Source organism: Dromiciops gliroides, chromosome 2 (assembly GCF_019393635.1).
Source record: "Dromiciops gliroides isolate mDroGli1 chromosome 2, mDroGli1.pri, whole genome shotgun sequence".
Lineage (NCBI taxonomy): Eukaryota > Metazoa > Chordata > Mammalia > Microbiotheria > Microbiotheriidae > Dromiciops > Dromiciops gliroides.
In genome coordinates this window covers 147028034-147052154 of record NC_057862.1, presented here as the reverse complement: position 1 = coordinate 147052154, position 24121 = coordinate 147028034, and the positions used below count along the sequence as shown (strand labels likewise).

The 24121-nt window shown below is 34.3% G+C and overlaps 1 protein-coding gene across 1 annotated transcript in view; it reads left to right on the top strand.

Annotated features, from left to right (window-relative positions):
• The window catches only part of HERC1 (HECT and RLD domain containing E3 ubiquitin protein ligase family member 1), a 219291-nt gene that overhangs the window by 74722 nt on the left and 120448 nt on the right, over nt 1–24121 (top strand). Inside the window, 14 exon segments of the mRNA XM_043980938.1 lie at nt 845–906; nt 908–1036; nt 1348; nt 2331–2552; nt 5762–5935; nt 9169–9283; nt 9360–9480; nt 14893–15064; nt 16988–17271; nt 17274–17302; nt 17777–17820; nt 17823–17896; nt 19894–19944; nt 20192. Of these exon segments, the coding sequence (XP_043836873.1) occupies nt 845–906; nt 908–1036; nt 1348; nt 2331–2552; nt 5762–5935; nt 9169–9283; nt 9360–9480; nt 14893–15064; nt 16988–17271; nt 17274–17302; nt 17777–17820; nt 17823–17896; nt 19894–19944; nt 20192 (1479 nt within the window).

Genomic DNA, 24121 nt, shown 5'->3' with positions numbered 1-24121 from the left:
ATATACCGCCTTCATAGTCAGCAATTCACTTCTCAAATACTTTTTCCCCCCATCTATATCCTTTGCTTTCAGTAGGCAACAGTGAGGAAAATCCAACTTATGCCCTTGTGGTCTTTAGTTTTTGGCCCAAGACTTCCTAGTCTCTGTGACACTTCTTAGGTTCTTTCTGGTAGTATCATTTGTGCTCACCTAAATCACCAAGGGTAGGTAGTAGTCATATTCTTTGATGAGCCTTGGGAGGTTCTTTGTTATGTCTTGACTATATGCTCTAGACAGATAATATATTGTTGGCTTAGTATGCCTCCTCAGGTAATTGCCAGTTTTGCTTTTTCTTGGTCCCTTCTGAATGACTTCTACTGTATCATGCCTGGAAGATAAGCAGTCGCTTCCTTTTCTGAGCATCTAGCTCTTTTCTCTTCAGGAATGGCCTCATCTTTTTTTTTTTATCTCTAAGTGTTACCACTGACTTTTCCACTTCCCTTCCTTTTCTACTCTCTAACTTCCTGAAAAGTAGAGGATTTCCTTTTTTCCCTTTTGTGTCAGATCATTTTTTCAGGTAAATCCCTAATTTAATTTCCTTTGGGAACACTTCATTGTCCATAGTAGCTCAGGGTGTGGAAAGAGATTATTAGTCCATTCACTATCTCTTCTTGGAGGGAAACAGCTTATGCTTGAAATAGAGATGGCTGTCAGGAAGGTGAAGAATGCACACATAGGACCACCTCACAAAGACAACATATTGGGTTTAGGTAAACTGAGGATCTCACCTAAATATGGGATTTCTTAGATTTTTTAAATGAAATTGAAATAATTGCTTAATTTTGCTTTATTTTTCCCTTTATAGATGTCATTTATGTATCTGCTGCTGGCAGTATGCTCTGCCAGATTGTTAACTCTTTACTGTTACCTGCCAGTGTCAGTGGCTCGGCCATTGCTCAGTTAATCTACTAGACTCTTGCCACCTCTTGATTGCCTTAATAGACTGTTGCCAGCTGCTGCTCTTTTAGAAGACCAAGAGTTGCAGTGGCCTCTCATGGTAAGCAGAACTACTTATTTAAGTATTATCATCCTAATAATGATATGGAAAAAGAGCAAGTAGTTTTGGTAAATTAAAAGTTTTTACTCTCAGGACATTAAGGTCTTTGTTTTGTAGGAGCTTGTAGCCTGAAGTAGGCAACAACCTGGAGCATACATAGATTGTTCAAGTGAAAATGTATGAGGAAAAATAGCTACTGCAACATGATTTTACAATGATTTATTCTTTTAAATAAGCTGAAATAGAGTTTTTAAAGTTTAAGTGAAAGATACATGAGACATGGTATAGAGATAGTAGTTTGATATGTAGAGGGTAGAGTTCAGAAGACTGAATTGTTTACTTTCGACTAATTTGTGATGGTAATTTGAGGAGTTCTCTAAATTCACTTTTATGTACTTAAAAAATGAAAATACTTATTGGAATCCATAAAAGTAGTTGAAGTTGAAAATATTCACTTTAGAAGTACATAAATATATTGTTTCTTTGAAGACATTTTAAGGTTGCTAAAATAGTCTTGTTAAATTATGAAAGAAAAGTAAAATTTGAAATTTTTTAAGTGAAGTATAATATAGTCTTGTGGAAAGAGCACTTGACTAAGAGAGAAGTTGAATTTTTGTCCTGACCCTGATAGTAATTAAATTGTCTGATCTTTGGCAAGTTACTTTTCCTTTTGAGGGCCTTTGTTTCCTTATCTTTAAAATGAAGGATTTGAACTAGATGATATCTAAGGCCCTTTCTTGTTCTTAAATTCTCGATGTTTTTTCAAATAGTGATGAAATCAAGTACCAAATCCATAAATCTTTAAAATTCTGGTTAGAATGTGAGCTATTCTTTGTTCTTTCAGACTTTTAAAAAAGCAGCTTTTAAAATTTGTTAACATTAACCATTTCTTTAAGATTGGAGATAAAATGCCAATAAATCCAATAAATGAATAAACTTGTGTAATTTTTTTAAAAAAAGATTTTCCTTTAAACCTGATAAAATTAAATTTAGAAAATAAAAAAGTATAGAAAATTCATTAAAAATTTTTGTAATATATTATGATTATATTAAAATTCATAGAATGTAAAAAGGAAATGTTAATTATATTGTTTAGTTTTTCACGAATGCAGTTCAACTGTGATATACTATGTAATAAAATAATTTTTTATGTATTGTTGAGTAAAACGCTTTCTTAAAAGTGTATTTAGTATGGTAAAAACATTACACTGCTCAGTTGACTACTTTTTCAATATAATTTTATACTTCAGGGAATATAAGATAAAGCAGCATTCACTGATGATTTTCTCTTTAGGAGGACCAGAACTGATTGACCCAGCTGGGGTGCCACTTCCTCAGCCTGCTCAGTCTTGGGTGTGGCTTGTAGATCTGGAGAGAACTATTGCCCTCCTCATTGGACGGTGTCTTGGGGGCATGTTGCAAGGCTCTCCTGGGTCTCCTGAGGAGCAAGATACAGCATACTGGTTGAAAACACCACTGTTCAGTGATGGTGTTGAAATGGATATCCCTCAATTAGGTAAAAACTGCCTCTGAAAAATTTACAACAGTATCTGGGTTCCTACTTTTTTGTTGGGTTTTCCTCATCATGTGATGTCTTAATTGGAGTACTAATGGAAAATTATCCAAGAACAGTGGAGTAAAGGTTCTGAGACCTTAACTTCAAGTCTTCATAAAGACAGATGGGGTAATATGATATAGTAGAAAGAACAGTCAGTTTGAAATTAGGTATACAGACAGTTCTTACTTTACATAGATTTGCATTACACAGATTTGACTTCACCATAAAGAATTCTGAAAGAAATCTGCTTTGCAAAAAAACACTTGTTAGTTTTACTATATAATACTGTGTTCTCTCTTACCACTCATGCCTTGGAGTTGGTATTGGCTTGGTATTCCATGGCCTCCCAGTCTCCTACCCCCTCCACCCCTAAAAATAACCCCTCCAAGTAAAAGCAGAACATTTATGGAGAGACCACCAGTGCTAGATTGAGGGCTTGGCTTGATGTCTCCAGTGGATGTCTCCGCTGAGAAAGGAGACCTTTGTCCTGCTCTGCCCACTTGCGCCATGTGTCTGTGTGTCGCCCATTCTTCCCCCCCACCCCCCAGGTGGCTGGCCCTGGCCCAAGCCCATTCCTTCTCCTCTCTGGCCCCAGGCCCCACATGTTCTTGAATTGTGTGCCAGCCCCTTCCCTCCATGTATGTGAGGGCAAATTCATATTACATTAAAATTATTTTACATAGAGGTCTGTCGAACAGTCTACGTGTGTAAACTGAGAATTGTCCGACTTGGGTTCTTTTACTAACTAGCCTAGTGCAACTTAAATATACTCTTTGCCCTAAGCATTTTTATCTGTATGGTATATATGTGACTCTACTCAATTACTGACTTGTTTTACAGGCTTAATTTATGGTTCAAATCAAATAAACTGACTGACACAATCCTGGAATATTCTCCCCTTATTGTCACTACCTTCCCATCAGTGCTTTCTTCAATCAGTCAAAAAGCATTTATTCGGTATTTCTATGTTTCAGGCACTGTACCAAGCACTTGGGGTATCAAGAAAGCTAAAAACATTGAAGAACGCACAGCTAATGGACAAAACAAGATAAAAATAGTTAGAAAAAATAATCAGTAAGAAATGTACAAGAGAGTCAGTCTTAGAAGGAAGGCACTAGCAGCTTGGGCTGAAAAAGACCTCCTTCAGAACATAGGAGTTGATCTAAGACTTGAAATAATACAGGAAAACTAAAGAGATGGGGGTGAGGAGAAGAAAGCATTCTAGACATTGGAAACAACTACTGCAAAGGACAGAGATGGGATGGAATACTTAATGTATACAAGAAATAGTAAAGTCAGTCAGCATAGCTGGATCATAGAAGGCATGGAGGGTTTGTAAAGTATAAGAAAATTGAAAAGATAGGGAGGAAACTGAGTTGTAAAGAGCTTTCAATGATGAATAGATAAGTTTATATTTGATTTTAGAGGTTAATATTGGACCATTCAAATTTATTGAGTAGGGGAATGTCATGGTCAGACATACTTTTTAGAAAAATTACTTTTTCAGCTGAATAGAGAATGGATTGGAATGGGGAGAGACTTGAGGTAGTCCAATTAGAAGGAATTTGCAGTGGTTTAGGTAGGAGGTGAAGAGGGCTTGAACTAGGGTTGCAGCTGCGTTGAATGGAGAGGAGGGGGTATATATGAGAGATATTGTGAAGGTATAATATGACAAGATTTGGTAGTGTGAGGTGAGTGAGAATGAAGCTTCTAGGATGAAAAATAGATTGAAAGCCTGAGTGCCTGGGAAGATGGTGGTGCTCTGGACAGTAATAGGAAAGTAAAAGGAATAGTAATAGGATTAAAAAATAGTAATAGGAAAGTTTAAAAGAAGTGAAGGATTAGAAAATAGGCCAGAGGGGAGGATAATGAGTTCTGTTTTGGACATAATTGAATTTGAGGTGTCCACAGAATATACTTTTAAAAATATAAAAAAAGAAAAAAAATTATTCAAATTACAGTCAATGATGTGAGACTGGAATTTGGGATGGAGACTAGGGATGAATATATCAGTATGAAATTCATCTGCATAGAGATCGTGGTTAGATTCATGGGAGAGCTGATGAGATAACCTAAGCATGAAGTATAGAGGAAAAGAGAAAAGGTCTCACAGATTGTTGGAGGTTTATCCATACACATTGGATGTAACATGAAAGAAGAAACTTAGAAGGAGCTATTGGACAGGTAGGAAGAGAGCCACAGGAGAACAGTGCCATGAAAACCTAGAGAGGAGAGACTGTAGGAAAGGATTACATTATTTCCAAGGTTTCTTCTAGCTTTAACATTCTGTAGTTCTTTGCCCTTAGAAACCAAACAAAAAACCTGACATGATTAGAGTCAGAAAGAGAAACAGAACCACTCCAAAACAGAATGAAAAAGAAATTTTTCTTTGAAGGTTGAGGAAATTTTGTTGTCTTCCAAATGAAAGCATTATGCAGATCCCACGATGAGCCAAAAGACTGATTTTATGAGTACTGCTAATCATATCCCTAAACCAAGGGAAAGGGAAAGCCCTTTGAAGTGAAATTAGATGTAACTGCAAGAAATATTCATCTACTTTCTTCATCTTCTGTGATTGATTGGGCCTTCTACTAACATTCAAAATAATTTCAGAAAAAACATTCTTTTTCATTGCTATTGTTTGATATGGTTTGAATGTTTAAAATCTTATTCAGTATAATTTTTGTCTTTTTAAGTGCAAATGTTTTTAGTAGTTTAGTAGTTCGGTTACATTATGGGCAAAATATGTTTTTGTGAGCTAGCCTAGGAACCTAATTCCTATTTATGACATTATTTGAAAGAAATGTTGCCTTCTTCATTCCCAAAAATCTTTTTATAAACTAACTTTTGGAACATAGTCTACTTATAAATCAGGTTTCATTTGTACCTCATAAAAAAAGACATGGTCTTTTAATTATGGATTTATCATTATTGAATTGCCCCTTTATGATGAAATCCAATTAAATCTAAAAAAGGAAAAGACTTCTCTATTAATCTGTGTATATACCTATCCTCAGCTGTGCTTAAGAGCTTTGCCTGAAAAAAAAAAAAGATCTTTGCCTGATTTCATTTGTTCAGATTACCTGTATTTATGAAAAAGTTATGGTTTTATTTGTAACATTAAAAAAAATCTGAGAAATTTTAAATGATGACAAATTTGTTTTTAGACAAATGTATGAGTTGCCTATTAGAAGTGGCTCTTTCTGGAAATGAAGAACAGAAGCCATTTGATTACAAGTTACGCCCTGAAATTGCTGTCTTTGTTGATTTAGCATTGGGTTGTACAAAAGAACCTGCTCGTAGCCTTTGGATCAGCATGCAGGATTATGCTATTAGTAAAGGTAAGATGAAAAAAATAAGTGGAATAAACTATATAATTATGGTAGTTGATTATCAAGTGTACCTATAAAGTGATACAATTATCATTTGTTTTGTACAAATATTGTAATACCAAATTAATTTATCAGTAAAGTGACTTGAACTTGTTCTCCCTTTGGTGTGAGATGTTTTGTACTACTTGAGGTAAATTTAGTATACAGTAATTGAGAATTACATAAATATAAATTGGTGGATCATTATTTACAAAGGTTTCTGTTTTTCAAATTGGTCATTATAAGATCCCCTTAAAAATCTGCTTGTCTCTCACTGGACATTTGGTATAGTTGGAAATCCCTAGATTCTGGTTGTGGCTTTGATCTTAATTAGTTGTATAAACTTGGTCTGTACACTCTATTGTTATGACCTCAATTTCCTTAATTGTAAAGTAGAAAAAAATCTCACAGAATTATAAGAACTAACCAACCACATGAGGTAATGTATGTGAAAGTTGTTTGGATACTGTCAATATTGTCAATGCATTTTTCAATTTTTTTCCAAATAATTTTTATATACAATCTTTCTAAGCATATGCCTATTGTTTGAGCTTCTTCACAATATCCCTTTCTTCTATGACACTTTAGTTTCCATTTTTTCTTTCTAAATAATGACCTCTGGATTGATCAGGATCATATTTCCACAGTTGACATTCTCCCCATCATCCTCCCTTACCCTACCTTTTGTTTTCCTCTGTTCCTTTGCAGTTTCTCCTTTCTGCAACAAAAAAAAATGAATAAAGATCACATTCAGAGGTTTTCACCTACTCCGCTCTATTGTTTTGGTGTGTAGTGGCAAAATGAAATGTAAATGATTCAGATCTTTAAAATACCAGCAGATGGTGCCTTTGTAAGTGTCACCCTATTTATTGATTCATTGATTCATTCATTCAACAAATATATTTTGAATGCCTACTATTGCAGGTAGAGGCAATGGAAAAAGAAAAACTAGTTAAATTTCTCCTTCCTACTTATTCCCTATTTTTTGTTTGTTTTGTTTTGTTTTTGCGGGGCAATGGGGGCTAAGTGACTTGCCAGGGTCACACAGCTAGTAAGTGTCAAATGTCTGAGGCCAGATTTGAACCCAGGTACTCCTGAATCCAGGGCCGGTGCTTTATCCACTGCGCCACCTAGCTGCCCCCATATATTCCCTATTTTTTAATGGATCCTGAAAAGTATTTTAGACACTTTTAATTATGTTTGTTTTGTGTTTGGGTCTTCTTCTATAATATCACTTTGTCGTGATCTTATATTTGTCAAAATTTTTTAAAAAGAGCCATTGTAATAGATATTGTGCCTGATCATTGGGAAGTAATCTGTAGTACTTGGTTTGAAATGAATACAAGCTTCAGAAAGAACCCAATCTAAAAAATCCTTCAGGACAATAATACCTGCTAATTATAAAACTCAGAAAATGAAATGTCTCAGTTTTTCTGTTTTATTTAATTTTGTTGTTAATCAAATAGTGGTGCCTTTCTAGGACCCAACTGTATTGAAATCATGGCAATTTTAGATAATGCAGACAGCCTCTTACTACAATATATAGTAATGATTTGTTGTCAGAATTGGTTTGAGAAATCAATGGCTATCTCCCTACCAAGAATGTTTGTTGATCACAAGATCATATTAAAATCTATCATGTTTAAGTTTTATGAAATATTTAAAGTATAAAAATATTGAGTCTTTTAAAAAATGTGCTTATTTTATATGCTAATTTTATTGGGTATGGGCAGTGTGGCTGGGGAGCCTAACCCCTTGATATTTTTTTTTTTTAATTATTTTATTTTGGTGAGGCAATGGGGGTTAAGTGACTTGCCCAGGGTCACACAGCTAGTAAGTGTCAAGTCTCTGAGGTCAGATTTGAACTTAGGTCCTCCTGAATCCAGGGCCAGTGCTTTATCTACTGCGCCACCTAGCTGCTCCTCCCCTTGATATTTTAGATAATTTTCTGAGTTAATGATTTAAAAAGTTGAATCACTTGGTGGCCAAACTGTTGTAATAAGGTTTTCTGAACTAGCTTACTGGTTTTTGGATGATGATCTATTGCTGGCCCTGTACTCAAAGCCTTTTCTAGTTTGAATAGGACCTGTCAGGACTTATATTCCTCTGGTACAACCTTTTGACATTCCAGGACTAACTTTTAATATCATTATGGGGCATAAGAATAGGTCTTTAATGAACAATTTAAAATATGGCCTTTTTATTTTTTATGAATTTTATTTCCAAATTACATGTAAAAACAAATTTTGATATCATTTTTAAAAACTTTGTGTTCCAGCTTCTCTTCCTCCCTCCTTCCCTCCCCCAAGAACTCAAGAAATTCAATGTTATACATGAGTAGTCATGCAAAACATCTCCATATTAGCCAGGTTGTGGAAAAAAACAACAGACAAAACCAAAACTTCAGATTAAGGAACTATCAAAGAAATTATGCTTCAGTCTGTTTTCAGATACCATCAGTTCTTTTTCTGTAGATGGATTGCAATTTTCATAAGTCTTCAGAGTTATATTGGATCATTGCTAAAATATGGCCTTTTAAAACAAAATGGTTGAGTTTAAGCTTTCCTTTTTTAAAATATTTTTTCTTTTTAAAAAGAATGAACTGTGATGTAGTTGAAAGTAGTGTTATAAACATTACTTGGAATAGTTCACAAAAAATTAAATAAAATAAAAGTTCCTAATGTGATTAAGAATACATTTAAAAATTGGGGCTTGTCTTATTTTGTTTATCTCGTTTTGTTCAAAGTCATCTAAAAGTGTATCATCATGACTATACATATATATACATGTATATATGTGTGTGTGTGTCTATATATATATGTATATATATACATTGTAGGCATTTCCTAAATGCTTGTTGAATGAATGAAGTTTGCATCTCCAGCAATCGCTGTTTAGGAAACATTTAGGTGGCAGAACTTTACTACATCTGAAAAGTAAAGAACTTACACTAACGTAGAATAAAGAAAAGAAAATATTTTTTTTGGAAATATCTAACTGACCCTCACCTTTCTACCTCTCTTGTCATTTTTTTAATGACCTGTGATGGTCTCAAACCAAATGTTATTTTAGTTCCTTACCCAAATAAGTGCATATTATTCATGGTGTCAGAAAGCATCTCTAAATAAGGTATTACTAAAACTATTAAAATGGGATAAGGAGCAATTTACCTTTTTTAATTTTAATACGTATTTTTCTTTCAGATTGGGACAGTGCAACTTTAAGTAATGAGTCACTCTTGGACACTGTATCTAGATTTGTTCTTGCAGCTCTTCTGAAACACACAAATTTACTTAATCAAGCATGTGGAGAGAGCAGGTAAGTAATCTGAAACTATCTTCAGAATAATTTTCACTCTTGGTATTAGAAGTTACAACTGTCCTTCTTTACTTAGGTATCAACCGGGTAAAACCTTAGCAGAAGTATACCGCTGTGTGTATAAAGTTCGAAGTCGTTTACTTGCTTGCAAGAACATGGAACTCATTCAAACTAGGTCATCCTCAAGAGACCGATGGGTAAGATTAGAAACCATTTATTTGAAGAAGATGTGCCTTTTATGGAGTTAGTGTTAAAAAAAAAATGTTGGAATGGGCAAAAAAACAATCTTGAGATTTTAATTAAGCATAGACTTAATATTAAACAGTGGTATGATGCAACTACTACAGAAGCTGGTGCAGTCTTAGGCTCTCTTGATAACAGTATAATGTCTAAATCATGGAAAATAATAATCCAAATTGTGCTTTACTCTTTGAACTTTGCCACCATACTTTAGCTACTTTCTTCCTTCTCCCCGAATTCCATGGAAGAAGAACTTTTAGATCCAGTAGGTTGAAGTTGCCAAGAGGCAGATTTTAGCTCATAACAGCAAAGAAAAATAAATTAAAACTAACAACTTTCAAATAATATGGACTTTCTGATAGTAGAATAAGATTGCTTTGTCGCTGTAGGTAATGAAGGCAAAGGCTCAAAACTCCCTCAGCAACTTTGAGATAGCTTTGGCTGCCTAGAGATAGCAATGGTTGCTTTGTCACTACAGGTAACAAAGGTTATGGCTGGATATTATTAATGATTGTTTAGAAGGGCTCCTTGGATTGCTGGATATTGTAGAAATGCCCTTTAGAAATATTTGCTTTGTTAATGTTTTTGTAATAACTTTTAGTTTTTAAAAAATCCAAACATAAGTTGAAACTTATATCACATAGCTAAAATTTAGCTAACTTAGAACTTGCTGTTGTTGATTGTTAAGAGGCAGTACTAAGGGGCCTAGTTTGAGCAAGGAAGATCAGTGTTTAAGTCCCACCTCTATCAGCCTGTGTCACGCTGATCAAATCACACTTGGTTCTCTAGGCCCTAGTTTTTTAATCTGTGGGTAGCAACCACACATGGGGTCACATAACTGAATATGGGGGGTTGGCAGCAGTAGAAGGTTATGTGTGCCTATTTTATATGCTTATATACCCAGGATTGTATAACAATTTCCCTGGGCAAAAAGGGGTCGCGAGTGGAAAAAGTTGAAATCCTGCTCTAGGCGACTCCATTTCTAAAAATAAATTTTATTGATATCTTCTGTTTTTTTATATCATAACAGTTTTCCACAAAATCCCCCCCCCAGAGAACTAGCTCATATAACAATAGTATTTTTTAAAGAGTAAAAAAAAAAGAAAAAGAAGATGAAGAAAATTAGTATAAATGATCTTTATATTTTAAAAGCCTGAAAACGTGCAATGTGCAGTATCTGAGGACCTCCCACCTCCATGAAGAGGTGGGTAGGGGGTGTCCTGTCATGTCTCTTCATTGAGTCATGCTTATTCTTATAATTTTGTTATATAAGGTGTTTTTTCTGGTATGTATGTGGTTTCATTCTTTCCATTTACATTGTTTTAGTTTCTGTGCATATATATTTTCTGGGCTCTGCTTACTTTGCATTAGCTCATGCATGCCTTCTGTATCATTACATGTATAATTTCTTATAGCACAGTTATATTCTGTTACATTCATGTATTATGATTTGTTTAGCCATTCCTCAATTGATGGACATCTACTTTGTTTCCACTTCTTAGTTATCTCAAAAAAATGATGCTATATATATATATTTTGGAGCATATGAAGACTTTTTTTCTTGTCATTGTTTTTCTTGGTACATAAGCCAGTAATGGAGTCTCTGGTTCAAAAAGGGCATATAGATATTTTAGTCACTTTATTTTCATAATTCCAAATTACTGTCCAAAATGGTTATATCATATATAGGTCCACCACCAATGTATTAGTGTGCCTATCATCCTGTGACCCTTCTGTGATTGATTGTTGCTATTTTTGTAACCTTTGCTATTTGTAGAGTGTGAGGTGAAACCACAGCATTGTTTTGATTTACATTTCTCTTACTAATGATTTGGAGCATTCTTTCATGTGGTTGTAAATACTTTGCAATTCTTTTCATATCCTTTGATCACTTATCTATTGGGGAATGGTATTAATCTTACATATATTTATTGTTTATCTATCTTGGATACCAAACCCTTATCAGAGAAGTTTGATACAAGGATTTTTTTTCCTATTTGACCACTCTAGGCAATTCTTTTAAGATTTTAAGTTGAAGAGAAATGCCAACCTGCATTAGTAAAGGTAAAGGGAGTTTTCTCTATCAGTGAAATATAAGTCTAGCTCCTATTGCTATGATGGTCCTAATATTCCTTAACCCTAGATTTAAATAAATAAAGAAAATTTAGTTTGGGGATATAGTTAAGCATATAATAGATCAATTTCTGGTTGTTCCTTAATCATATTACAACCTTTTTACTGTATAAGATATCTTTTTTTAAAAAATTAAATTTTGGACTTAAATGCATCAAATTTAAACCTGCATTTCCATGTACAGAGTAGAACAATGACGATGGTACATGAAACTGTCAGTCCCTTATATATACAACTTGCTTTTCTTTTTAAATATATACTTTAAATCAGTGTTACTTTGAGTTGTACTGTCATCTGTTTCTTTCTGAACTTCTGTTTCTGTGCGTTTTAAAGAAATCTTCAGTAGCTCTTTTTTCTTTCCTTATTTGTTTGATAATACTATTGCTACTCCCCTTTACTGGAAAAATAAAAAAGGAAAACCAAATTCTTGTAATGGACAGGCAAAGTCAAGCAAAATGGCCATGTCAAAAAATGTATGTCTTATGCCACACCTTAGAGTCATTACAATCTCTCGCAGGAGTGGAGTAGTATGTTTCATCATTGATTTTCTGGAGTTGTGGTTGGTAATTTTATCTGTCAAATTTCTTAAGTCTTTCAGAGTCTCCTCCCGCCCTCCTGCACACCCCCCCTCCATCCCCAAACTGATGCATAAATAGCTCTTTGGTTAGGCTCAATTTGCATCATTTCATACAAGTCTATTAAGTTTCTCTGACGCTCTCCCTTTCATAATTTTCTCATTTCTGCATTCCCTAGTTGGTAGGCATTTCATGAGTTTTCATTTCTTTGCTACGAGTAAGCAGCTATAAACGTTTTTGTACAGGGTGGGCCAAAAAGTCATGAAGGGTTCCAGTATTTAATACCACTTTTATTTTTGATTTACAATACCATAGTAAACCATATAAAGGTAATATATGGGAAATGAAATTTATATTGTGTGAAATCAAATCTCATTAATGTTGAAAAATAAAGAAAAATAATTTTCAAAAAGTTATTATAATTACATATGACTTTTGGCCTGCCCTTACATATGGGTCCCCTCCTTCTTTGGAGATTAGATTGGCTCATAGTAGTATTGTTGAGTCAAAAGATATTCACAGTTTAGTGACTTTTAGGGCATGGTTCTAAATTGCTTTCCGGAAAAGTGGACCAGTTCATAGCTTCACCAACAGTACATTCTTTTTTTGTCATTTTTACAATCTGATGAGTTTGAGGAGGAAACTCAGAATTGTTTTAATTTGAATTCCTCTTATTAATAATTTGAATTATTTTTTAAAACATGGATATAATTTAAATTTCTTCCTTTGCGAACAGCTTGTTGTTCTTTGACATTCACCTATCTGAAAATGACTCATATATTTAATCAGAACTAGGTAACTGATCTTTTATCAAAGAAAACTTGTTGCAAAATTTTTTCTCAATATTTTTCTTCTAATTTAACTCCATTTATTTTCCTTTTCATTTTAACTGTTGCATTCATTTGTTTATCCAAAACCTTTTTGAGTTTTATATCATCAATATTGTCCATTTTATCCCATCATACCTTGTTTGGTCACAAATTTTCCCAATCAGAAGGGGTATTTTCTTTCTTGCTCCTCTAATTTGTTTGATATATCTCCTTATATCTTAAGTCATCTATCCATTTAGGGTTTTTTGCATCATGTAGTATGATATGTTGGTTTTAACCTAATTTCTGCCAAACCTACAGTCCGTTTTCCCAGTATTTTTTGTTGCATAGTGAACTCTTATTCCAGTAGTTATAGTCTTTGGGTTTATCAATCACTATATTATTAGTATTCATTTGCTTCTGAATGTTGTTAGCTGATTTACTCTACTCTTTTTACCTGCTATCTTTCTAGCTTTGTGAGAATATGTAAGAATTTCATATAATTTCTGAAGTTTTCTTGTTTTTTTCATATAGATAATAAGTACTTATATATGGTAGTAGTAACATACAACTGAGCAGTATTGTTTAAAAAATATTATAGGGGCATCTAGATGACACAGTGGCTAAATCCGCACAGCCCTGAAGTCAGGAGCACTTGAGTTCAAATTCAGTCTCACATACTTACTAGCTGTGTGACCCTGCAGAAGTCACTTAACCCCATTGCCTTCCCCCAAAATTATTTACATAGACTTTATTACCATTCTCCCCAAACCATCCCTTTTCAAAATTTCTGCTTTCCAAACTACCATTCTTCTAGTCACGCAGGTTTGCAACCTCTGTGTCATCATCAAATCCTTATTCTTACTTTACATATATAGTTGCCATATTTTGTCATTGTGATCCCCATAATATCTTTGTTTCCTTCCCCTTCTTTCCATTAACATATAGCCAGCCTAGTTCAGCCCCTCATCACCACTAACTTGAACTTTATTGAGATATCTTTTTAATTGGTCTTTTTGGCTCAAGTTGCTTCCCAGTGTATTCTGTCTTCCTCATAGTTGCCAAAGTGATTTTTATGAAGCACAGTTCTGACAACGTAACTCCTACACATGAAAACTCTCAGTGGCTCCCTTTTACCTCAAGGATCAAATGTAAACACCCTTCATTTGGCATTTAAAGCCCCCCTCAGTATTGGACCCCAACAACTTTCCAGCCTTTTTCCACCTTAATTGCTGTTACTCATGCTTGGTCCATTGGAATGTCTCTTACGATACTCATGAATAAACTTTCCTCTTCCTTCTCCATGCCTTTGTTCTTCTGTCTGTCATACCTGTCAACATGCATACTTGGCCTCTTAAATCCTAAGTCTCAACTCAAGGGCTGTCACCTTCATGAAACTCTTCTTGATTTCCCAGCTGCTCATGTATTCCCATCTAAACTACCCTGGTATCTTTCTCCCCCTGTATTCTTAGGATATACATGTTTGTCTCTCATGATGGTAAACTTCTTAAGGGCAGGGACTGTTTGACTTTTGTCTGTCTCCAGTGTAGTCGTTGTCTCCATATAGTAGGCACTTAGGTAAATACTTGTTTACTAAGTCTTTAAACCTCTTTGTGGTCTTGGAGTGCTGTGCTAATAATAGCATAGCCTAAATTTTATTCTGTACTACAGATGTGGATGAATTTTATTGTAAAGTCTCCTTTCATTCTTTGTAAACATTTGTATTTAGATATTTGTAGGAAAATGTGTACATTATTTATCTTAGCATTTTTCCACAAATAAAAATGTTATTAATACTGTAAGGTTTTTGAAAATTATTTTCATTATATGATTTCTAATTATTTTTTTCAAGATTTTAGAAAACCAGGAATCCGCAGATACTGATGCACAGGAGCATTCCTTTACTCGAACCATTGATGAAGAAGCTGAGATGGAAGAACAAGCAGAGAGAGACCGAGAGGAAGGACATCCAGAACAAGAAGATGAAGAAGAGGAGAGAGAACATGAAGTTATGACAGCTGGTAGTAAGTACAGTTTTCATATATACATAAAATGTTATACTTTGGGTTTGTTGGTACTTGACCTTTTTAAGAGCAAAAATTTTTCTGCTTTTTATTTAAAAGGTGGTGATGGCTTAGTTATCAATCATGATGTTTATTTTATACTAATTGAAGATAATCTTGTATACATTAAATGAAATGAATATAATAGTTGTAAAAAAGTGCCTTCTCTTGTGTGTGTATGTTCCAGAATAAGCTTGTTGTAATTTTAAATACAGCATAGACTTTATATACTTACTAAGTTCAATGATTTGAATTTAATTTATGGCAATCCAGTGTTAGTTTAATCTTACTATTATGCATTTGTAGATCACTTAAATATTGTCAGGGACTCAAAAGATGCTTTGGTTCACTTTTTAAAAATTGCCTATTTACTTAAGTATTCAGATTTAAAAGCTCAGGACGCTGTCCAATTAGATTTTTGAAAGCTTTACCACTCACTTAACTTCTTGAAAGTTGTCACAGCTTGTGTCATTTCAGGTCCTCTGTAGCATGCCTTGTAGGAGGTAAAAAAATGTCTGGCAACTGTGTAATTTCTTGTATATTGGGAAGGAACACATTTCTTGAAAACAGGTTTCTCATGAAAACCTGGCAGCTGCTTCTTTAGCTATAAAATCTTACCCCTGTGAATGTTACATTGCTTTCAGTAGGATCTGGAATCCTGTATGGTACCTACTTTGCCAGGTGAATAGATTTTTCGGGTATCCTTAAATTTTCACCAATCATGAAAGATAGTTTTCAGTTGCTATCTAATATTTAGATACTTAAAGAAAATTGTCAAAATTCTTTGAAATATGGTAGTTTTTTGATTCGACACATTCTTCTTGTGCCAAAAAAGTCATTTAATACATAACCTAAAATTGTATGCATGCCATTGAGGCTTTTTCTCCTAGGATGTGTGAAAGTATCTAGGTTGGAGTTATTGTTCATACAAGTCATTGGGCATGTGTCATTTTTATTGCTTAGTCTTATTTATGATCTTTTCATGTATTTGTCTTTTTTCCCCACATGGTACATATTCATGATAATTTCTCATAGGCACTTAAGATATGTGTTGATTGATTGGGTTGTGATAAAGTGTGGGTAATATAACATTAATAACTTTGCTAAGGTGAACATTTTCATATATGCCAGTCTTTTTTCAATACTAATAGTATTTTTTTCAGTTACATGTAAAGATAGTTTTCAACATTTGTTTTTATAAGATTTTGAGTTCCAAATTTTTCTCCCACCTTCCCTTCCACCTCCCCAAGACAGAAAGCAGTCTGATATAAGTTATATATGTACAATCACATTAAACATATTTCCACATTAGTCACATTGTGAAAAACTAATTAGAACAAAAGGGGAAAAACCTTAAAAAAGAAAAACTAAAAATAGTATGGTTCAATCTTAGCCAGTCTTTTAAAAATAATTATAGGCAGAAACTTTGGTAGGTATTAACAGAACCTCATAGGAGAAAAAACTTGTTTAATTATAACTTAGGGTACATGTCAGTTTCTCATTAATCTTTATAACTTGATCCTTGATATAAAGGCTTTAATCATTTAAGTAACTGATAATGTCTTGTAACAACACCTTTTAGCCAACTCTCCTTTACTGGGGAGTAGAAGTTGACATAAAGCTAAGTTGTTGTACTGCTTTTTCCAGGTTATTCAAATCAGTGTAAAAATAAGATAATGCAATTGTGGATAACCAATTTTTGAAGAAATTAACTTATTTTTCTATGATTAAATAGCTTGGTTTTTGTTTTTTTTTTAAGTATTATTGAGTGTTTGGTCCACATGTATTTACTATTTTTAATGGTTTTGTTGTTATTGTTGTTGTGTTTTTTTGCTCTTATTCCCCTATGTGTTAAGACCTTGTTTTTGTGTTGCATTATTACAGAAATCTTTCAATGTTTCCTATCAGCCCGAGAAGTAGCACGCAGCCGGGACCGAGATAGAATGAACACTGGGGCAGGGTCTGGGACTCGTGTTGATGATCAGCCTCCTCAGTCTCAGCAGGAGCGAAGGGTCAGCACAGACCTTCCAGAGGGCCAGGATGTGTATACTGCTGCATGCAATTCTGTGATCCATCGATGTGCCTTGTTAATATTAGGAGTAAGTCCTGTTATTGAAGAGCTTCAAAAGCGAAGAGAGGAAGGACAGTTGCAGCAGCCGTCCAACAAGTACTTTCTGATGGGGTTTTACTTATGACCAGGTAGGAAGTGCTAGCAAGTTAGCTAGCATCTCTTTTGTTTCTTCCTTCTTTGCTACTTTGTTTCCTAATGACTTTTTAAAAAAATGTAAATTGAACTTCTAATATAAACATAAATATATGGGTGAAATGACCATATTGAATTTGAAATGGTAGAGTCAGCAGTGACTTAAACCAGCAAGGTAGTTTCTGAGTTAAAGAAGATTGAACACTCTTGTTATTAAGAACTGTAGCTAAGGCAAAATATGAATATACTCCTTTCTCTAGGTAGCTTATATTCAAAAGGAGAAGCAAGTAAGCTATTTCAGTGTGAGGGAAGGTCCCTTTTATTAGTGAATAGCCAAGGTTTTTCTTTGATAGACAAGGGACACTTCACAATCAGTCTATTATCTCTGTTGTTAACGCTACTTAATTTTAATCTTTTCACAATCTCCAATTGAAAAAAAACTTTTGTGTGTCTGTACATGTATGAGGCAGGAGTGAAAGTCTTACTGCAGAGAGCCCGCTCAGTTCATGCAGTCCAATTATAGACTGATCAAATCAAGGAGTGAATCTGATTTGTCTCAGCCTGAATCAGATGAAGAAGGTTACGCACTGGTAAGTGAAAAGACTTTTTGTTATCCTTAGTTTCTGTAATGAGGATATTTTTGTCCTCAAAATGTTATAGTAAGAAACATATGAAGCTATGGGTATAGTAGATATGGGTAAGTTTTTAGTAGCTCTATAGACAAGTTGTCTCTACAGAAAATTTACCTTTCTTATAAGAAAAATTTATACATGTGACCATTTAAAATATATAGACATCTTGTATTTTACCCTAATAGAGGTGAACAGTAGCAGTGACAATACAAACATTTATTTGGCATAGTTCTGTTTATTTCATGAGAGGAATATTTGATTAGTTTATATAATTTCAAACAAAGGAATAAAGCCATTTCCTGAATCCTTATAAAGGAGGAAGTATAGAGCTGTCCTACTTACACATTTTGTCCAGCTTCTCCATCCTAACTTGTGTTCAGTTTTCTTATTTCTCCATAACATGCTGGAGAATTACTTTTCTAAATTTATTTAAAACATTAGTCTGAGAAGAGCTGCTGCCTTTTCTGTATTTGTATTAGTTCACACCTTCCCTGGGATTAAGGAAGGTAAATTAAAGTAGATAAGAAGCCCTTTTTTCTCTTAACTGAGCCAAATATTTTGGTGCAGATTGTTATATCTAAAGTTCCATTTTCTGACATTTGAATGGCACCTCATTTATCTTGCTTTATTGAGAATGAAGGGCAGCAAGGTGGTACAGTGAATAGAGTGCCAGGTCTGGAGTCAGGAAGACATATTTTTCTGACTTCAATCTGGCCTCAGACACTTACTTGTCTGGGCAAGTCACTTAACCCTTGGGCAAGTCACTTGACCCTATTTGTCTCATTTTTCTCATCTGTAAAATGAGCTGGAGAAGGAAATGGCAAACCACTTGAGTACCTTTGTCCAAAAAAATCCAAATGGGGTCACAAAGAAGTCAGACACCATTGAAATGACTGGACAATAACCAAACTGAGGGATGAAGAACTCTGAATAAGAAATTTTCCTATATAGAGGAATCTTAATCTTTAAACTTTGAAAAACTTTTATTGTTAAAGGAAATTCTTTTAAAAATGAATTCTTATATATAACTTATATCAAATTACTTATTACTATTTTAGAGAGAGGGGAACTCTGGAACTCAAATTTAAAAAAAAAAAAAGAATGAGGGGCAGCTAGGTGGCGCAGTGGATAAAGCACCGGGGCCCTGGAGTCAGGAGGACCTGAGTTCAAATCTGGCCTCAGACACTTGATACTTACTAGCTGTGTGACCCTGGACAGGTCAACTTAACCCCCATTGCCCCACAAAAACAAAAAACAGAAAAAAAGGAATGCTGGACAGCTAGGTGGTACAGTGATAAAACACCAGTCCTGGATTCAGGAGGACCTGAGTTCAAATCCAGCCTGAGCCACTTAACACTTACTAGCTGTGTGACCCTGGGCAAGTCACTTAACCCTCATTGCTCCAGAAAAAAACAAAGGAATGCTGACAATTGCTTTACATGTAATTGGAAAAAAAATAAAATGCTATTAAAAGTAAAAAGGATTTTAGAATGTCAAAACAAAACAAAAAGAATCCAAAAGTAACATATCGTCAATGAAAAAGAAAATCTCTCCCAGAATTTATAGATACCTCTGATTCCATCCAAAAAAGGAAAAAAAAAAAAAACAGGATCAGAAAATTCCATGCATTAGAGAACAGTTTCCCTCTGGAAAGGAACTGATTAATGAAAGATAAAAGAGGAAAGAGGATCTAGGTTCTAGGATCTATTTTCAAAGGCCTTTAACTCTAAGTCTTTGGAGCTTTTTAATTCAGCACAAGTAGAAGCCTCTTTAGAACCTTTCTAGGAGGTTCAGATTGCTACAAATCTGATAGCTGGTTAAAAAAATGACATTGTTAGTGTCTGGATTATTTTTTTCTCCCTTTAAAGCTCGTATTATTAAATCTTCAGTCACTAAATTGAAAATTGCTTTTAATTTCACAACTGAATAGGTTTTATTTTCCTTTAACTTTATAGAGTGGAAGACGAAATGTAGATTAGACTTGGCTTCCCTCTCACAGAAAGAGGGTAAGTATTCATCAACATTTTAAGTATTGGATCAAATTATATAGCTGGTAATAAACCTTTGTCTAATCTAGAATGACTAATATTGAATTATTTTCTTAATATCATTAGAAAAATAAGCTAGGTATAAGTATTCAATCAGAATACATTAAAAGGAAAATATTCCTTGTTTACCTGAAAGTCTCTAGCAAAGAATAACATTCAGTATAACTTATTTTGTCAATTTCTATTCATTTTGGAGATGCTGGAGGGTTCTGTAAACAGTACATTACATTATATAAAAATAACCTTTTAACCATGTCATAGAACTTCTACAACTTAGGGTACTATTCAAAAAATTGAAAGGTACCTTTTTTATATTATTTGCCTGATATCTTTAGTTAAAGCTACTGGGAGATAATTGGTTCCTGTGAGGTTCCCCCTCCTCCCTTCTTTGGATTAAGGAAGCAGTTTTATGCTGTCATCAAGCCCTACTTCAAAGCATTTGATGTAGTGGGTAAATATATAGTAAGTTCTTTTTTATCTTTGTGAATGGAAATAGGGAGAGCAGAAACCAGGAAAATGATCATTTGAAAAGTAATTAATAAAATTAAATTCTCTTTTTTCAAATATTCCACATTGTAGAATTTCTTTAATTTTTGGTACCTCTCTTAAATCTATTTGTGGTTATATAGAAAAAACCTACATTGAAGTGTTTCTTCACAAGTTTTAAAAATATTTTGAATTTCTTCCTTCATTCCTTTCTATACATTTTTGCATGTACATGCATATGTATACTCTCTTTCTGCAAAGTACTTTATATACATTTTCTCATTTGGTACTGAGAATAACCTTTGAAATAAGGGTGACTAGTAACATTATTACCCATTTTACACATGAGGACATTAAGATTTAGAGAGGCTAAATAACTTGTCATGTCAATCACACAGCTGGGACAGAGGTGGGCTTTGAATCCTGGTCTATTTCGATTAGCACCCCTTCCACTGTATTATGCTGCCTCTGGAATGTCTGGAAAGGCAGAGAGTTAACAAGTAATATAAGTATTTTTTTAATATTACATATCCTAGCATCTAGTAATTTAGATTACAACCTCTTATTCTGTGAAAAGTATGTTGGGAATTAATTCATGTTAAATTGTACCACATTTAGTGATGACACTTCATCTTGGAGAACTGCCTTAATGAAAACAGTCTAATATTTGATAACTGAAAGTTGATATGAGGTAGTAGTTTAATAGAAAGAAACCTGGGTTAGGAGGTGGAAGCCCTCACTTGGTTTCTCACCAGTTGTGTGACCTTGGACATCTTTCATAGTCTTTTTGGACCTCGGTTTTCTCATCTATAAAATATGGCTTTTTGACTAGTTGATTTCGAAGGTTCCTTATAGCTCCAAGATGTTATGTCCCATCACTGGCAAAGTGCTTACTTTTAACAGAAAGTTGCGAAAGGAACTAATGACCACTTATTTGGGGGGGAAATTCATATCTCTCCTTCTAAAAGTCCTGACTTTAAAATTCAGTATCCAAGGGCATTGCTGAGGATGAGATTAGACTCACTTTTCTTATTCAAGGCCCCACCCTGGTGGAAGTTACTGTGTTCTGCTCAGGCTTAGGTGGGCATATATTCTTTGAATTTATAGCCTAATGTGCTGGGTGGTCTTGTATAGAGATACTTTCCCTATCCAAGAGATACTCAGCCTTTCATTTTAATATAGCCCACTTCCAACCACTTAACAATCAGACTTGATTGCTGTTTGATGGGCCACCTACTTTTTGAAGGGTATATAAATTGTGAGTCTACCTCTTGCCATTTTGTCTTTGTTCTAGAGAGATGGCTAAATGACTATCCTTTTATTAATAACATGCTGGCCTTGCTAATGGAATTGGTTAAATATCCCAGGAACTGTGTTTCTTGAACCTTTTAAATGTCACAGTCATTTTTCTTTTCTTACTTTTTTCTTTCTCTCTCTTTTTTTTTTCCATTTTTCTTTTGAAGTGTTTGCCATATGTAGTATTATCCCTTAAGATGTTATGGTTAGGGCAGCTAGGTGGTGCAGTGGATAAAGCACCAGCCCTGGATTCAGGAGGACCTGAGTTCAAGTCTCAGACACTTGACACTAGCTGTGTGACCCTGGGCAAGTCACTTAACCCAATTGCCTCCCCCCCCCCCCAAAGATGTTATGGTTAATGGGGCAGCTAGTTGATGCAGTGGATAAAGCACTGCCCTGGATTCAGGAAAACCTGAGTTCAAATGGGGCCTCAGACACTTGACACTTACGAGCTATGTGACATTGCCCCACCAAAAAAAAAAAAAAGTTATGGTTAAATCAAATCAACTTTTCTTTGGTTAATGCAATTACAGAGTAGAAATCTATTTGTCAGGGCACACTTTCAAGTAGTTGTACCTGTTTGCTAGCAGATACGTGGGCCTGGCCTACATATGTTTAGAGTCTTTTAGAGCCATTTAGACCATTTATATTGTTAATTCTGTGTCTGATGTAAGCGTAATAAACTTCAACCTGTGAAGATATTCATGCTTGTAGTTTTCATTTTTTATATTCTTCCTGATTTTGAGGAAGAAATGAGATACATACATTTTGGGTTTTTTCCCCTCCATGTAATTATTTGATCCTTTGGATAGCTACATTTATTAGCAGGAATAGTTCCAAACTCTTGAAGGCTTTTTAGTAGGAGTAGTAGATGTATTGATTTGTATTTTGTTGAATCCTTTTTCCTGAAAGCAAATGGGTCAGTAGATGGGAGAGTTAATGAGTACTGATGCTTCTCAGATACTTATTAAGTCTTCACTGGCTTCCTTCTGAAAGAAACTGTTGATGGTGATATGCATAGCGGTCTACCCTAGCTGAAGTTATGTTTTGGGCTGTCAGCACTTTTTGCTTTTGCAGTTATATTACTGTATAATTAAGCACCCTTATTTTAATAGTTATATAGCTGCTTAAGAAACAGAAAAATTGTGTGTAAATAAATTCATTTGCCTACCTTTCCTTTTCAAAGTAAAGCTAAATTCTGAAAGCTGCCTATAGATTCAAAAGTACATTCAATTCCAAACAAAGAAGCATCTTAAAAGTAACGAAAACTAGGGGCAGCTAAGTGGTGCAGTGGATAGAGCACTGGCCCTGGAATCAGGAGGACCTGAGTTCAAATTCGGCCTCAGACACTTGACACTTACTAACAGTGTGACCTTGGGTGAGTCACTTAACTCCAGTTGCCTCACTGAATTAAAAAAAAAAAAAAGTAACAGGACCTTTTTAATTATATGAAATGTGTCTAGTCCAGCACTGTTTTTGGATTTGAATGATGCTTAAAATTCTTATATTTAGGTAATATCTATCTGATTATTCATACATTGTCATACGTTTTTGTAAATTGATCTACTTTTTCTGACCTCTCCTGCTATTTTGTGACATAGATTAAGTCCTTTTCAGGGGCTCAGTTTTCCTTATCTGTAAAATGAGGTTTTTTTGTTTAAGTTCTAAATCATCTGATGCCATGAGGTTGTCAGATGTAGGCTGAAACATTCGTAGTAAACATTCATAGTGAAGCTTAGTGAAGATCAAGAGCTAACATCTGTGAGGTGTTGTTGTTCTTGTTGTTTTGTTTTTTGAGTTCCTTAAATTTAGTAATACAGCTTTGTTAAGATTAACTTTGGAAATAACTGTTTCAAAACTTGTTCTACTTGATGTATCACATATGAGTGATACATCATTTTAACTATGTATTTCAAGTTAGGGTTGTATGAAGAAAGAAAAAAATCATAAATGTTGTCTCCTATATGAAATGTTTCCTTTTGTCTTCTGATTCTCATGTGGTAGTGTACTTACTCCTTTTTGGCCAGTTGAGCCCCAGAAAAAAGAAGAGCTTCAAGCAAGTACATGATGGCATGTTTACTTTTTTTCCTTCTAGCTTGCCTACATATTTTATGATTTATAAAGTATGTATTGCAGCCATGCCACATTCATTTAGAAAATTCTATTTTAGGAATTAATTTATAAGGATAAGTAAACATTTAGTTATTTCCCACAAATTTTTTAAAACCATGGACTTTGTATTGTGTTTTCTTATGTAGTAACAATCTTATGAATTCAGTGTTTGAAGAGAATTGGACTTGGGGCCAAACACATTATAGAAATTTTTTGATGCATCTTTTCATGCCCTCTTTTT